The sequence below is a fragment of the Prionailurus bengalensis genome, chromosome C1 (genome assembly GCF_016509475.1).
Source record: "Prionailurus bengalensis isolate Pbe53 chromosome C1, Fcat_Pben_1.1_paternal_pri, whole genome shotgun sequence".
In the NCBI taxonomy this organism is placed as follows: Eukaryota; Metazoa; Chordata; class Mammalia; order Carnivora; family Felidae; genus Prionailurus; species Prionailurus bengalensis.
The window spans coordinates 221,342,871-221,358,381 of record NC_057345.1 but is presented as its reverse complement, the minus strand read 5'-3'; the positions used below and the strand labels follow the sequence as shown (position 1 = coordinate 221,358,381).

The window sequence follows — 15,511 nt, the reverse complement described above, 5'->3', positions numbered from 1 at the left end:
AGCCGAGCCCTGGGAGGGAGGCGTGTGGAGACCAGGCAAGTCGCCTTTTCCTCTTTCTTCGCTGGGACCTGGAGCCTCCCCACCTTGGTGCCTTCGCTCAGGTGTTTCCCTCATGTTGCCTGTCTCTCCTGGTGGCTGAGGAGGGGCATGTTGTCCTCGCTGGTCCCCTGGGAGCTGGATGTGACAGCCATTTTAACCAGAGACAAGGTGGCGGCATCTGGCAGTTTTCTATTGTCATCATGTTTTGCGTGTTGTTTAACTTGTGAGTGTTAAGAGAATCTACTATGTTGGACTTATAGTTTTAATGGGTTTTTTAATGTTTATTTTGAGAGAGAGAGAAAGAGACAGAGCGTGAGCAGGGGAGGGACAGAGAGAGGGGGAGACACAGAATCCGAGGCAGGCTCCAGGCTCCGAGCTGTCGGCACAGAGCCCGACGCGGGGCTCGAAGCCACAAACCGTGAGATCATGATCTGAGCCAAAGTCGGACGCTTAACCGACTGAGCTGCCCAGGAGCCCCAGACTTACGATGCTAATTAAATGTTGAGAAACGCTGGACGTTTTAATTGATTTTTAAAGTTTGTAAGCATTTTAAGAAATAACTCCATTTTTTAGAACAGTTTTAGATTTACAGAAACATCGTGGAGGCGCGGGGAGTTCTCACGCACCCGCCCCCAGTTTCCCGTGCTAACGTCATGTTCGCGAGGCATGTTGTCACGGTGCATCAGCCAGCACTCGTACCTCCATACCTTCCTCGATTTCCTCACTTCTTCCCTAATGCCATGTTCCTGTTCCAGGATCCCATCCAGGACACCGTGTGACAGTATGTTGCGATGTCTCCAAAAGCTCCATTTGGCCGTGACGGTGGGTCAGATCTCCGTTAGTCCTTGTGACGGTTCTGAGGAGGACCGGTCAGGTGTTGGGTGGGGCGTCCCTCACTCGGAGTGCGTCTGCCTTTTTTCTCAGGGTGAGCCGGTGTTTGTGTTCTGGGGGAGAGAGCCTGCAGAGGCGAAGCACCGGTTCCATCCCTTCACGGATCGTAAACCTGCCTCCTCCCTGCTGGTGTCGGCCTTGACCCCCTAGCCGAGGCCACGCAGATGCGCACGCTCCCTTTCTACAGTCTCCATGCACACCGCACACTTTACATCTGTCCACTGAGTAGGAATCGTGTGAACATTTAGAGGGATCCTGATGTTTTTGAAGGAAATTCAGTTGCTTGATATTAAAGCAGTGATCAGTTTGGGCACCTGGGGGGCTCAGTCGGTTAAGAGTCCGACTCTTGATCTCAGTTCAGGTCTTGATCTCAGGGTCACGAGTTCAAGCCCCGTGTTGGGCTTCCACACTGGGTGTGAGCCTACTTAAAAAAACAAAACACAAAACAAACGATGGATTGAATTTAGATAGAACGTAAATACCGGTAACTGTTGTCCTCGTTGGCAGAGCACTTCGTCTGGACGTTGAAGACATGGGCATCAGTTCTTCCCAGGTGTCCCTTGGACAGCACATGGTGGGGCATCTGGGGAGGAGCGGCAAAGCCCCTGCTGCTGATTTCTCCCGCAGCTGTTGTAGGACTGGAGAGATTTGTGGTTCCAGGAGGGGTCCCTGGCCAGGCTGCAGAACTGCTTTCTAGAAATGCCTGAGGGAGCAGCAGGTGAGGCCGGTCCTCCCCGGGACACCCGAGGCACCGCGTGGTCTGCTGCCTGGAGGACAGCAGGGTGGGGACGCATGAGAATTGTTTCCTTCAAGAGGAGGAATTGCTTGGTGTCAGAGCCGGGGGTGTCCTGTGGCCACGTATGTCCTGGGACACGTGAGTTGCTGGGGTGGGGGCCGTTGCGGGAGGACCCTCAAGCCCACCACCCTGCCGGCCATTTTCTCATTTTCCAGGGAAAACTAGTTTCAGTGTTGAAAGTGTGTTTCAGCCAAAGTGCCTCGACGGCATGACAAGTTTGTATGATTCTGATTCAGGTAGTAAAGGTGATGAAGTTACCAAGGTCACAATCCTGGTTTCGTGAGAACCTCGCCAAGTGTGTGCCCTGTGCTTGTAGAGACGTGAGGAGCCGGAGGAGGGCCGAGCTCTGCGCGTCGCAGCCCCAGTACACGCTGCGCGTATTTCACGCCAGACCCTGAACTTGCTGGGGCTTGTGGTGGGAGGTTATTGGAAGCGGGAGCAGGGCGCCGACCTTTTGTTTTTCGTCGAGTGCTGTGGTCCCCTCTCCCTGTGAGGGTCCTTCTTCTCTTCCTGTCTTTGCTGTTCTGGGTCTGTGTTTAAGTCTCTTTCCTTCTGCCAGTGCTTTCTGAATCTCATTGACAGGATGTTATTTCTTGCTTATGGTTTCATTGGCTTCCCTTTCTTGAAGCGTCTCAAATATATAGTTCCCTGTATTCTGCACGTGGTAACGTCAGGTCTGGAAGAGCGTCAGACTTGGTCATTTCTCGTGTCCTCTGATTCTGACCCTTGGTGGCTTATTCCCTTCTGTGTTTGGAGACTTTGGACGCGAAGTTCATGCTCTGTGGGCATATATCTGTGGGCGTTTGGTGAGAGTCCCTCCTAAATACAAGATGCCCACTTCAGTTTGAATTCAGATAAGCAACAGCTACTCTTTTGGTGTGAGTATGCCCCGAACATTCCGTTCCTCGGGGCAGCCGGGACTGTGCGGGGACTCCGGGCTCCCACGCCAGGGTGAGGACTGATTGTGGCCGCCCGGGAGCTGTGCTGCGTGTCTGTAAAGAATCCCCTTCCCACACGGCCCCGCGGCCCTGCCTGTTGTCTCTGGGCGGCTCTCCAAATGTCCCCGGGGCAAGGAGGCCACAGCCCGCCATCCTGCCTTCCCGTCTGCTCTTCGCTTTCAGCCCCTGTTGTTGCTCGTGGAGCTCAGCAGTGCATTTAAAGCATTTCCAGAGGTTTTACATCAAGAGCTTTCTCCTGGCGTTGGGGCTGTTGCCTTGCTGGAAATGGAAAGCCGCTGGGTTCCCACGGGATCTGAACGCCGGCTTTGGTGCCGGTGCTTCCCGTGTCCGAGCTCCGGGGCGTCTGAGTCGGAAGCTCCGTGTCTCTCTGTGCTCAACAGGTGTTTGCCTGGTGAACCCCCAGGACAGGACTCATTCAGTGCCCGACCCGCAGGGCATAGAAGGGAGACCTGGCTGGTGAAGGAACTCCGTCTTCTGTCATCATCCGAGAATCCCAGGCAGAGGGTGCCCTCGGGCAGCTCGGGAGCGCGAAGATACCGTGAGCAATGACGGCTTACCCCTGACGCTGGCTGCCGTCCCTCCCCCCAAACCGTCATCACTTTACGCTCACTCACTTACCGCTCGGCAAATGTTTATTGTTCCGGGCACCGTTGTAAGCGTCGGGGCCACATCTGGGACTAGAACAAAAGCTTGCTCGCAAGGAGCCTGCGTCCTGGTTGGGGGAAGGCGGGACAGACGATAAACACGTATGTAGCGGGGCGTCTGAGTGCCGCGGGGCAGAGATGAAGCTGTCTCCGGTGGGAGCTGCGCTGAGAGAGGGCGCCCGCACGGGCAGGTGACCCCTGCACCTGCAGGCTGGGCACGGAGCCCCCGCCCGTGAAGCGGAGCCGGTGGGGCGGCAGGCGGAGCTGGAGGTGAGGTGGGAAGGTAGCAGGGCGGGGTCAGAGGGGGCTGGAGGCCGTGCTGTGAAGACTGGCCTGATGTGTTGGCGAGACCGGAAGCCAGCACGGTGTTTTGAGGGAAGGATCGCTCCGCTTGATGCGTTGGCCCTCGAGTGGGGGCAGGGAAGGGGGGTGTTTGAGGAGTCTGGGTGAGACGTGGTGGGGCCTGGCTCACCTGCCCTTACCCGAGGGCCCCCTTCCCCGCTGCAGGTTTACAAGGAAAGACGCTGTCGTTGAAGGGTTGAAGGGTTCAAGTGCCGGAGAGTGGTCAAGGGAGGGCCGTGACCGCGGGGGCAGGCGCCTCGGGCAGGCGCTGGGCGTGGTGTTTGTCTCACTGCGTTTCTTCGAGCCGTGTCGTGGGTGTGGTGCCGGGTGCAGGTAGAGACGACGCTAGGACTCGCGCTCTGAAGCGGATTGGCGGTGACGTGCCAGCTGGGGGTTTGTAGGACACACACAGCTGCTTGTTTTGACAGCGGGCTTCATTGTGGGGCCTCGGGCACACTTATTAGTGGATCCTGTGTTAACTGAGTGAACCCAGAAAAGGTGTCTCACTAGAGAACTTTCCAGGACCAGCTGGACCCCGAGGACGCCTGTCCCCTCTGCATGCTGGAGTGGCGCTCTCGTGTGACGGCCTGTCGGTCAGGCCATCCTAGGGGACGCTCGTGGAAGCAAGTCCGCCCAGCTTTGTGAAGCACGAGGACCACTGGGGGCACAGTGGGGGCACAGGGTTCGCCCCCACCGAGCTCCTGTACCTGCTCCCACGCTGTGTTCTGGCCACTCGGCCAAAGCGTCTCAGCCCCGTTCTCCTTTTCGGGCTCACGCTTTCTGTTCTCATAACGTTTGATCGAAGTCTGCAGTTGCGGCGACAAGCGCCATCGGCGTGGCTGTTTGAACTAATGACCCGTTCCCCTCGGAGGGTGGGGGGCAGGGGAAGCACCATGGCCCCCGGAGGAGCTGCCCCTTCCCCGCGGCGTGTGGGCCCGGGGCCCGGGGCCTGGGCCAACGGGAGCCGCCGCGGGAGGAGGGGCGGGGGAGGACGGCTGGTGCAGCGGAGGAGCCCCCGGAGCCGGCCCAGCCCCCGCGGCCGAGGGCACGGCGCCTGTGTCGGTGCTGCGGGAAGGTCGGGGTGGTGCGGGCTGCTGGCCCTCGACCGAGAGTTTGGGCGGGGTGGTGGCAGTGGGCTTTCCCGTGTTTTGTTTTATCTCGAAAGGCCGGGATCTCAGTGTTTTTGTAGCCCAAGGGCAAGACCCAGCAGGAAGTGAGGGGGAAGGTACGGGAGGGTGGGCGCAGCAGGTGGGCAGAGACTGCAGGGGTGCAGAAGGGGTCGCCGGCCCGCCGAGCAGGTGTGGCCACCCTCAGGGCCGTGGGCACAGTGCGCAGGCGGGCCCCAGCGCCTGCAGGAGCGGTCGCCCTGAGCGGGATGGACACCACTTCGTGAGATCTGGTGGGTGAGGCTCTTTCCCGCCAGAGACCCCTGCCCCAGTAGAGGACCTGCCTGCGGGGGGCGCGGGGCCCGACAGGCTCCGTCCAGCTTCAGATGAGGACAAGAAGAGGTAGAAAGGACTTTCGTCAGTCCTTTATGCTGAACCGCGGGCTTCACTGGGGATTACTCACTGTCTACAAGAAAGCCTCTGAGGTGAGTTGTAGACTCACCTTTCGGGAAAGGCGGGGCTCAGAGATCAGCTCCGGTGGCGCCCTCCTAAGGAAGGGCGTCAAGGGTGGAAGTCTGGGGTGATGGTTCGGAAGACGCCGTCCTGGCTGGCGAGGGCCTTCTGTTCGCGGACAGCGGGTACGCAGCAGGGCCCGGATCCTCCGAGGGCCTCAGCGCCCTCCTGGTGGTCGGCAGTGAGAAGGAGAGGGGCTCTGCGGGGACGGCTGGGGTGCAGGCAGGAGGGTCCCGGGGCAGGGGTGAGAGCTGAGAGGGCTGACGGGGAGGCTGCAGCACGAGGGCGGCCGGTTGTGAGCTGTGGGCGAGGCCCCGTGCTGCTGCCCCGGGAAGGCAGCGTTGTCGTTATTCCCGTTTGTAAACGAGCCGCCTGGCACAGAGGTTATCCGCCGTTGGGGGTGGAGGTTCCCGGAGGACGCACCGGGGCTGCGTCCCGTCAGCCAGCCCTTCGGGCACAGCAGCCACACGGGGGCCGCCGGGGTGGCTGGCGTGCAGGCGCGTGTGCGTGAGCATTTCCGGCTTAGCTGTGTCATGACCTGGGGGCGCGGACTAGTGAAGACAGACCTGAGATTTCACAGGAATAGGATTTTTTAGTTTTCGTCTGGTTTTGTTGATCCCGTGACCTCGGCGTTTGCTCGGCTCTGTCGCTGGCTGGGGTCCGGGGCCTTTCAGGTGCCTGCCACACTCCGGGTGACCGCCTGTCTCCAGTTTCTCCCGAAGTGATGTTTGCAGAGGGGCACGCGTGCCTGGAGTCTGAGAACATCCATCCGTGTTCTTTCTGTTCACCCGGCCCTCTTTGGTACTTGGAACGGCCGGGGCCTGCTCGGGGCGGGGCGGGGGGGGGGGGTTGCTGACGTGTGCGAAGCAGCCTGCTAACTTTTGAGAGTCATTTTTCAGACACGGTATTGGGTCACTTTTTATTTCCGTGCAGCCCTTCCTCAGGGCAGACAAGCTGTGAATTGGTTTCCACTTTACCGATTCAGTGTCTTTTCAATTTAGGGAGGCCAGATGCTATTAAGATACGGCGCTCCCTCCACCAATCCGATTGTTCCAAGACAGTTGCTAGGACAACGGTCTTCTGCTTCCTCTCCTGCTGTTTTTATTTCTCCACTCTCTCAAGTTGTCTTCACCGCAGCACCTAGTGACCATGTTTCAGAACAGAGACGGTCAGTCACTCCAGCATGCTAACACCGCGTGCTCTCGCTCCTGTGAGATTCCCTTTGATACAGACGTGCAGTGACCAGGAGCCGTAGCATCCGTTCACGTGAACACGCTCGGGAGGAGAGGTGCAGACGTTTAATTGTCCTGCGCTTCCTCTCGACGCGTAAGCCTCAGTTAGAACTTAATCTGCTACGTGTGTTTGTGTCCAAGTGCAGATTCTCAGCGTGGACGTTGTTTAGTTGAGCGCGTAGAGTGCTCTTCAGCCTGCCCTTCGCCCGTCGGGGCCGGAAGACGCGCCGAGACGTGCGCTGCCAGTGCCCCTGCACACGCTGCCTGGAGAGCGCGTCCCCGAGACTGCGCATCGGTCCGTGTGCCCCGTGACCTCGAGTCCCGCGTGTGAGGATAACACGTGTCCCCCGGAGAAGACCGCTAGCGCACGACGCGGGCTTTTCACCAGGTGCTTTCCCCTGAGTGAAACTGCGGATTGTCACGTGTTATCTGAGGCTCTGCCGGTGGCAGGTCACGGGGAGACGCCTTAGCACGCAGCCTGACAAAGCCCGGGTGCCCGGACTTGGCGGTGCGCTCAGTCGGTACTTTCGTTTTAGGGTTTCTGGAAAGAATACTGTTTTCAGGTATTTAAGCGAGTGCTTGAGTTAGGGCCTTTTCCACTCACTGCTCACGTGAGTCCTTGCGAACACACGAGTCTGTGGTGCTTCTGGCAGCGGATTTGGCCGCTGAGTGTGGATGTGTTTGTAACAGGCTGTGGTGTTTGTGCTAAAGATAGAAGGCACTTGTTCTTTAAAAGATGGCTTTTGAAAATTGTCTTTGATAAAATGAGATTTCGAGGGGGGAGTTGATTTCAGAGTTTCACCCTTGATTTATGCTTAGCAGTAATGGAAAATCAGGGAGATTGTATATCAGAGAAGTGACTCTACTAAATAATTTCTACCATGCTCTTTGAAATTAATGAAAAATTCTTAGAGTCCATTAGCATTTCCACGTAATCATGGGAAACAGAGATCGGAAGTTGGAATCCCGGGGTCACTCCAGACTTACCGAGCCGGCAGAGCATCTGGAAAGAGCAGAGTCCGTTGTAGCCGGTATAACTCACGTCCCGGCTCTCGTGGGGTGAGGCGGGTCCAATACAAGGAGGGCTTCATTTGATCCTTTTAAAAAAATTCACCTCCCGACAGTAATACGACAAAGGATTTGAGGCCAGAATTCCTGCCTGGGTTCTAGTTCTCTGGAGAGCCGCTAAGAGACTGTGAGCCTCAGTGAGCGCCCTGCGGTGACCGCTGAGAGCCAGGGTTCCCAACCAGACTCTGCAGGAAACACGAGAGGAGGTGGGAAAGCCTGGGCGTCCACCCTCCCAGGCCAGCGTGGAGCGGGGACCGTGCCCCGATACATGCCCAGGCGTCTCTATTCTAGAAACTTGAGCGGCACAGCATGATACACCAGGACTGGCAGATAAACAGAAAATCGGAGGGAGTGAATGGAATTTGGTAAAACTCAGGAAAGGCAGCATGTGGTCGAGAGAGACAAAGCTACTATATCATTTTCCAGAGTTAGCAGCGGGGAGGACTTCCTGTCTGCTAACCTGCTCCCGGTGTCCCGGAAGATGATCCTGGACTTGAGACCCGCGGTTCTAGCTTGCCGCTTGCAGCCCGGTGGCTCGGGCAGGTCACGTAACATCTTGTCAAGTAGGGAAGGCGCCTGCCTGCCCCTCGTGGCGGCGGGACGTGTGAGGCGGTGCTGGCGGCGGGACTTGGTGACCATCGCTGGCGTCGATAAGTAGGCCGGTGACTGCCCTGGGCGTCGCTTTGAGATGAGTGCCAGGAGGAGAGTCTGTGGACGGGTGCAGGGGCTCCCAGGGGACAGGGAGGGCTCGTGGAGAGAGGGGCAGGAGCCAGGGAGGAAGAGCGGCCCGGGGAGGCACCCCAGAAGAGCAGGAGCGAAGAAGAGGCAGAGGCCCGGACAGCCAGTCGTCAGCTGCTCCCTCGGGAAGGTGCCTGTGCGGGAGGTGGGGCCGGCTCTGTTCCCCGAGCACCAGTGTTCTAGTCTCTGTCACAGACGGGGGCCAGGGCGCTTCCTTCCCGGGAGGTGGTGATGGAGCAAGGCTGGGGGGAAGGGTGGGGGGGAAGCAGGGCTGCAGGAGCCAGAGCCTGGCCCAGAGAGGGCCGCGCAGTGAGCCACTGGGGAGAGGCGAGGTCTCTTCCTGCTGGGAACCTGCTCTCCCGCGCCACGCATCGACGCTGTAGCAAGTGCGGGTCAGATTTGCATCGTTTTCTCTTTTCCTGCTGCTTTTGGCTTGGTTTATAATGGTCTATACTTCTGTTTTATTTCCGCTGCTGACTCAAACGCTACACCCGTCTCACCGTTAATGGCCGCTCCAGCGCACGCCTGTCCCTCGCCACGTGAGCGGCCCGTCCTGTCCTGCCGGGCCACGCGGAACGCAGGCGCCTCACGGGGGCGCCTCCCGCCCAGCTCCTCCCACCTCTGCCGGGTTGCTCCCCTGCATTTCACGTTGCCCGTGTCGGTAGCCTCATGACCTGTTGTTATCTCGGCTTCAAACGGTCAGTTCTCTGTGAAAGAGGTGAGAGGTTCTTCGTGACCCGCCACCCGCCCCGTCGCTCCCTTCTCTGGCGCGCTCGCGCTCTGTGGTCCCAGGCTTCCGTCTGGCGGCTCTCTCGTGTGGCCTGAGCCGCCTCCATCGCTGGTGCTTACGGCACGGGTCTGCGGGCAGCGCGTCCTGTGAGCTCTTGCTCGAAGAAAGAGAAGAACCAGCTTCAGCTGCGCTTTCACAGACACGGGCGCCCGGAGAAGAATCCCGGGTTGGCGCGCGTCCCCCCCGACCCGCTGAGGCCCCGTGGATCCTGGCCACGCGGCTTCCGTGGACGAGTGTGAGGTCCCGCTTGCCCGCGGCCCTTGTGTCTCTTGCTCTCTGTCTTTGTCACCGCTTCCCAGCCACTTTGTCGCGACGCGCCTCCGCGAGCCGTCGTGTCCCGCCTGTGCGCGGCGCTCGCTCGGTCTCTGTAGCATCTGTGAGCACGCTTGGGCCCTGTTGCCCCGGGTGTTGTCTCTCACCCCTTCTGGGGGCTCCGTGCACAGACGTTGTCCGACTTGACGGTGACCCAGAGATCACCGAGATTCTGTTTTGGGCCTTTTTGTCTCTGTGCCTTACTTTCAGTTCCCCGTTTCCTCGTGTGTGTGAGACACGCTGGCAGTTCCCTGGTGTTCGTTTGGGTCCTCCGAGGAACAGAAGCCAAGATGGGATTAAATTGCCCGGACTGTTGGGAGACGCCCGTGAGGAGTAAAGGGGAGAGATGCGAGGTGCAAGGGGAGCCCTTCGTCCTCCGCTGCGTGCCATCCGTGACCGGAGAGGGACGGGAGGAGCGCGGTGTGGCAGCCGTGCAGGATGGACCTGGCCAGGTGGACGAGGGAGAGGCCCACGGCCCCCACAGACGGGCTGGCCCGGACCCTCTGTGGCTCTGAGCTGAGGGCCGAGCGCCTCACCAGGGCGTGGCCTCGGTGCGAATGGGGTGGTGGACCACAGGGTCGGCGCGGGGGCGGTGGGGACGTCGGAGCCGCACGCTGCTGTGACCACCACCCCCGTCAGGTGGAATCTTATTTCAGAAATCCTATTTTCTTTTAACCCTAGGATTTTTATTTGTTTCTTTTTATGTTTTCTAGTTTTCTCATTATTTTCATTTTTCATTTAATTCCTTGAGGAGGTTGAATATTTTTATAATAGCTGTTCTAACGGTCTTGTTTCCTAATCCATCATCGTCATTGTCTGACAATTCGTCTGAGCCTGATTTGTTTTCGCCCCTAATTTGTTTTCCCCTGGTTACAGGTTATGTTTTCTTCTTTCTTTTTCTTTCTTTCTTTCTTTCTTTCTTTCTTTCTTTCTTTCTTTCTTTCTTTCTTTCTTCCTTCCTTCCTTCCTTCCTTCCTTCCTTCCTTCCTTCCTTCCTTTCTTTTCTACGTTTATATTTGAGAGAGAGCAAGTGGGGAAGGGGCAGAGAGAAGGAGAGAGAGAATTCCAAGCAGACTCCACCTTGCCAGCACAGAGCCCGATACGGGGCTTGAACTCACAAACCAGGAGATCACAACCTGAGCCACAACCAAGATTCAGACACTCAACCGACTGAGCCACCAGGCACCCCAAGTTACATTTTCCCTTCACGTGTCTAGAGACTTTTCAGTGGTTGAGTACTAGATTTTGTTTTATTCCTCTGAAGAGTGTTAGAACGTTTACTCTGCCAGCCGGAGGTAACTGCAAACCAGTTTAACAAGCTTAGCTTTTTGGTGAGTCTCAGGTAGCCTGACTTCTAGGGAAGGATTAGCCCGATATGTGGCGTGGCGGGCCTTGGCTGCCTGGAGCTCAGTCACTCACGGCCTGAGGGGAGCACCTTGCAGCTCCCAGAAATGCTCTTTCCCTCGGATGGCCCTCTGCCTGCCTCCAGGAGCGTCATCTCACACGTGCACGGACGTGCCCAGCCGCAGACCCAGTGGGTCACTGCGATGAGCCTCTTTCCTTGCCCGGGGCCTCCCTTCTAGCCCTCTGCCCACAGATGCTAGCCACCCTGACCTGTCTGTCCTGGTGTGGATTGGTCCGGTGGCTCTCACGTGGTCCGTCCTCAGTGGCAGAGCACATACGGCTGCTCCCTGGGCCCCTCACCGGGCCCCTCCCTTGGGCACGTACCCCCACTGCCCCCCTCTCCTGGGCACATACGGCCCCTCACCCGGGCCCTCTCTGGGCAGAGAGGCGCCACAGTCAGTCTGCAGACAAGCGGCATGACCGACTTCCAGCCAAACCGTGTTTTCCCCGAGCACAGTCGTCAGGCTGGAGGTGGTCTTCGGGTCCCGGCACTAGGCCGTCCCCGGCACTGGGCCGTCCCCGGCACTGGGCCAGCGGCCTGTGTTAAGTGCACAAGGACACGTGGAAGCCCAGAATCGCCCCTGCGGGGCAAGCCGCGGCGTCACAATCTGGGCCGGCGGCTTCCGCGCCTTCTGAGTGCTGTGTCAGCGTCCGTCTGCTCACCGTTTATTTGCCCTCGAGTGAGCAGCCCCCCTTCCACAAGTGTACCTGAAACACGGAAACCTGGAGGCACGCGTCGAAGACGGTTTCTCTCCAGGAAAGCCTCAGGAACAGGTTGGCCCACGGGCTACACACGGGAGGCAGTTGTGGCCGGCGGCCTAGTGAGTGGGAACGGAGTCCGAGCCAGAAGACGTAGGTTCGGATCCTAGTCCCGTGCATACTCTAGCTGTTTGTCCCTGGGCTACTTAGCCTTTCTTTTAGAGAGAGAAGAGAAAGGACTGCGTGTGCTATGAGCTTCAGGAGGCATGGAGCGTGCAGTTAGCTCAGCTCTCCTTCCTTGGCCCCTGGCCCCTGGGCCCCTAAGAGGCAGCCTGTGAGAAGTTTCTTTTGAACGTCCCCTTCCAGGGGTCGTGTGCTAGCAGTGCGTGCGTGTGTGCGTACTTTTGTGCCTGTGTGCGTGCACGCGTGTGTGTGTGTGTACGTGCGTGTGCCTGTATGCGTATATGCATGTGTTTGCGCGTACATGTGTGTGTGCAAGTGTATACGTGCGTGTGCATGTGTGTACGTGCCTTGTGTGTGCATAAGTGTGTGCGAGCGTGCATGTGTGTGTGTGGGGGGGGGGCTGTCCAGTAAGCTGTCGTGTGCTGTTCGCCAGGAGGGTCAGGGATCTCACAGTTCTCACCGTTATAAATGTTAGTTTAAATTACACACGACTGTCTGACACGCAGATTTTGCACAGTTAAATCATTTGGGGAAATCGGGAATGATTTTGCAAATATGTACTTTGGTATTCGTGTCTTTTCCCATCTCTTCCGTGCCAATCAAGATGATGCCAGTGGGAACAAGACCTGGGCCCGGGGAGGAAACCACTGAGCTGCGGACAGCCTCGGATGCCCACGTCCTCGGTCTCTGGACTGCGAGGCTGTGCGCCCCCCGACACCCCGAGGAGGGTTGCCCAGGGGGAGCTCGGGTGGAAGGCCACCCTTCTGCCTCCTCCAGGACATCAGTGCCCGCTCTGTGCCACTCACCCGAGCCTCCTGCTTGTTCCTGGCTCTTCCCAGTGCCCAGCCCCGATCGCCAGGTTTACGGGGGCACTGAGTCCACTCATCACGGAGAGCCCCAGGGGTGGGCCGGCTCACCACAATATCGGGCACCAGGCAGCTTGGCCACTTTTCTGGAAGAGTTTGTGTTTGTGGTTTGCTGCAGTGTTTTCTTAAGGAAATTCACTTTTTGATTTTTTTTTAACGTTTGTTTATTTTGAGAGAGAGAGAGCACGCGTGCACACACGAGCAGGAGAGGGTGCACTCTCCTTTCCTGCTGCAGCTTGGTGCCCAGACGGCCGTTTGCTGGGTGTTTCTGGATGGCGCCCGGCCTGCCCTCCCTCCTTGCTCTTGCCCTCAGTGGGCCGCCTGCTGGGTGGCGGGGGCCTGCCCGCGGATCTCCGCACGGCCCTGTCTCTGGAGCCTCGGACCCAGCCTTCCAGGGCCCCGCACCATCTCCACGAGGTGCCCCGGGGCTGCTCCCGTGCGGTTCCACAGCCCGGCTGGGGCCCCCTTCCCCGGGGACATCGCCTGTCCTCCCCCTGCTCCCCTCTATTTACCCAGGACCTTCAGCCCTTCGGGCCCAAGGAGGCCAGAACGGCGTCGGTCCCTGTGGCCCTCGCCCGCGGCACTCCCTGCACCTGCTCCGGCCCAGCGACCACCTTACACCCAAGTGCCTGTCGGAATCAGAGAGCAGAAGAGCTCACCTCTTCCTGCCGCTTCCGAGTCCTGTGGCTCGCACAGCGGCCCCGGGCGCCCGCCTCTCCCCGGGGTGTCCCCCGTTCTCCGCGCTGGGCTGGCCCGCAGCGCCACCGTGGGCTGCGGGCGTGTCACGCGTGCTCCCTTGCCAGTCTGCCCCCTAGACTCTCAACTCCTGGAGAGCTGGGTCTTGTCCTTTGTTTTCCTCTTGTGTTCCCGGAGTGCTCGTGGCACCTGGGTAGGGCCCCATTAGCAGGGTACCCCGGGCCTGAAAGTAGAGATGGCCCACGCTTGTCTCCTCTACCTGTGTGCCAGCTCCCTGCTCACCCCTCCCGCCAGTGCCCCGGTGGCCGGACCTCCGCTGCCCGCTACAGAATCCCCCCGGAAACCTGAGGCTCCAGTAGCCAGGAGAGAACATGGGTTGGGGGCCTCAGAGCTGGTCGTCAGGGCTGTCTGGCCTTGGGAGTGGCGTTCAGGGCCTTCACGGACACGCTGCCCACATGCCCCTCCGTGGTTCCCCTCGCTGTGGCTGCAGGTGGATGCCTTTTGCTGATCAGGATAAAGGAAAGACTGATTTATTTTTTTTTTATTTTTTTAAGTTTATTTTGAGCGTGAGAGTGATCAGAGGAGGGGCAGAGAGAGAGGAAGAGAGAATCCCAGGCAGGCCCCATGCCGATAGCGTGTCAGGCTCGAACTCCCGAACTGTGACATTATGACCTGAGCCAGAACCAAGAGTCAGACACTTAACCAACTGAGCCACCCAGGTGCCCGTGGTTTATTTATCTTTTAATACTTTAGTACTATGTGCAAAATTTGGAAGAGTTTTGCATGTGGCGTGTACAGGTCTTTCCACATCGATGTGAAAATAGGAAAAAGAAAATTCAGTATTTTGTTCCCATTTACGTAACTTGAAAAACATGCTGTATCTGAGCGTTTCCCTGCCTGTGCAGCGCGTCCCTCGGGTCTGGGTGAGCCACACGCTGGTGCTGCCTTTTGCAGCCACTCAGGGCCGGCGAGTCCTGGTCTCGATGCCGACTCCTTTGCCCGCGGGGCTGGGCTCGCGTCTGCGTGGCACGGTCTCTCTGCCCTGCGTCCCCCGTCTGTGCCCCTGACTTCCCTCGGGTACACGGTGGGCGGGCCGGCAGGAGACCTCCCTCCTCCCGGCCCCGTTGCTCCCCTGACAAACAGCCCTCCTGGGTCCGGCCGCTCCCCCACCCCTGCTCCTGGAGGTTCCCACTGAAGTCGGGCCTGACGGTTCACCCGCTTCCATAACCTGCCCACGTAGGTGGCGGAGGGCGGAGGGCCCCGCGTTAGCCTCACCCGAGGACTCACGAGAGTGTGCTGGTCCAGACTGTGCCCCCCGGAGGTGTGATTTCATTGGCAGGTTTTGCAGTGTCGCCGTGTCTTTAAATCATGGCCGTCAAAGCCAGCCAGAGGCTGCCCCCAGGTCTGCTGGTTGCTGGAGGAGCATGCCAGCCGGCCGAGCTCTCACCGGGGGCCTGTGTGACTCCCCTTGGAGCGGCACCCGTCGTGGGGCGGGCCCCCTGGTCCTGCTGAGGAAGCTCGGACTCGAACAAGCTCTCGGGTGGGTGAGCCGGGGGCTCCGTGTTCCTTGTAAAGCATGTGACCGTGGCTTTCCCTCCCACAGCTGCCGGGACGCAAGTACTGCCCCGGGTACAATGCGGACGTGGGTGACAAGTGGATCTGGCTGAAGTGACGGACCCTCCTCCGTGGCCTGCATCGCGATGGCGAGGACACTTCCGGTCTGCCTCACTCGTGGGGTCCCTGCAGCTTACTCGGGGGGAGGGGCGGGTGAGCCGGAACCAGGCCGCCTGTAGTGTAGCTGCTGGGGGACCGGGAGCCTCTAGTGTTCGGGAGGCGGGAATCTTGTAGCTTTGGGAATGATCCAGAATTATCACCGGGGAAATAAATCTGCTATTAAAGACCGGATGTTACTAGATGTTTCTAGAAGAATTCCCTTTCATTGCAGCCGTGTTCAGTGTCGTGCAGATTTTGTACCTGTCTTCACACTTCGAGAAATAAAAATAAAACTGTTTCCGTGGCATTTGCCTCCGTCACACGTCTGCACACGTCACATACATGTACGTGCACACACATGTCTGCCTGCACTTCACCGACCGTGAGCTTTGATGCATTTGGTTTATTCAGTCAGAGGCGAGGACAGAGAGGGCCCGAGGCACTGAGCCGTCTGACCGGTCGTCTGGCTACTGCAGGGGGCACAGGAAACAGGCAGGGAAGAAATCACCGCCTGCTTCTA

General features: G+C 58.8%; 1 protein-coding gene across 2 annotated transcripts in view; it reads left to right on the top strand.

Annotated features, from left to right (window-relative positions):
- Window positions 1–15,289, top strand: part of NDUFA10 (NADH:ubiquinone oxidoreductase subunit A10) — a 50,388-nt gene extending 35,099 nt beyond the window's left edge. The window contains exons 10-11 of one of the 2 annotated variants that reach the window (XR_006296972.1): window positions 6,669–6,910; window positions 14,882–15,289. Coding sequence is in view for 1 of the 2 variants with exons in the window: in XM_043578357.1 (XP_043434292.1) it covers window positions 14,882–14,950 (69 nt within the window). In the remaining variant the exon portion in view is untranslated. The remainder of the gene's footprint in view (window positions 1–6,668; window positions 6,911–14,881) is intronic. The other variant, XM_043578357.1, reaches the window with a different exon arrangement.
- The last annotated feature ends 222 nt before the right edge of the window (window positions 15,290–15,511 follow it).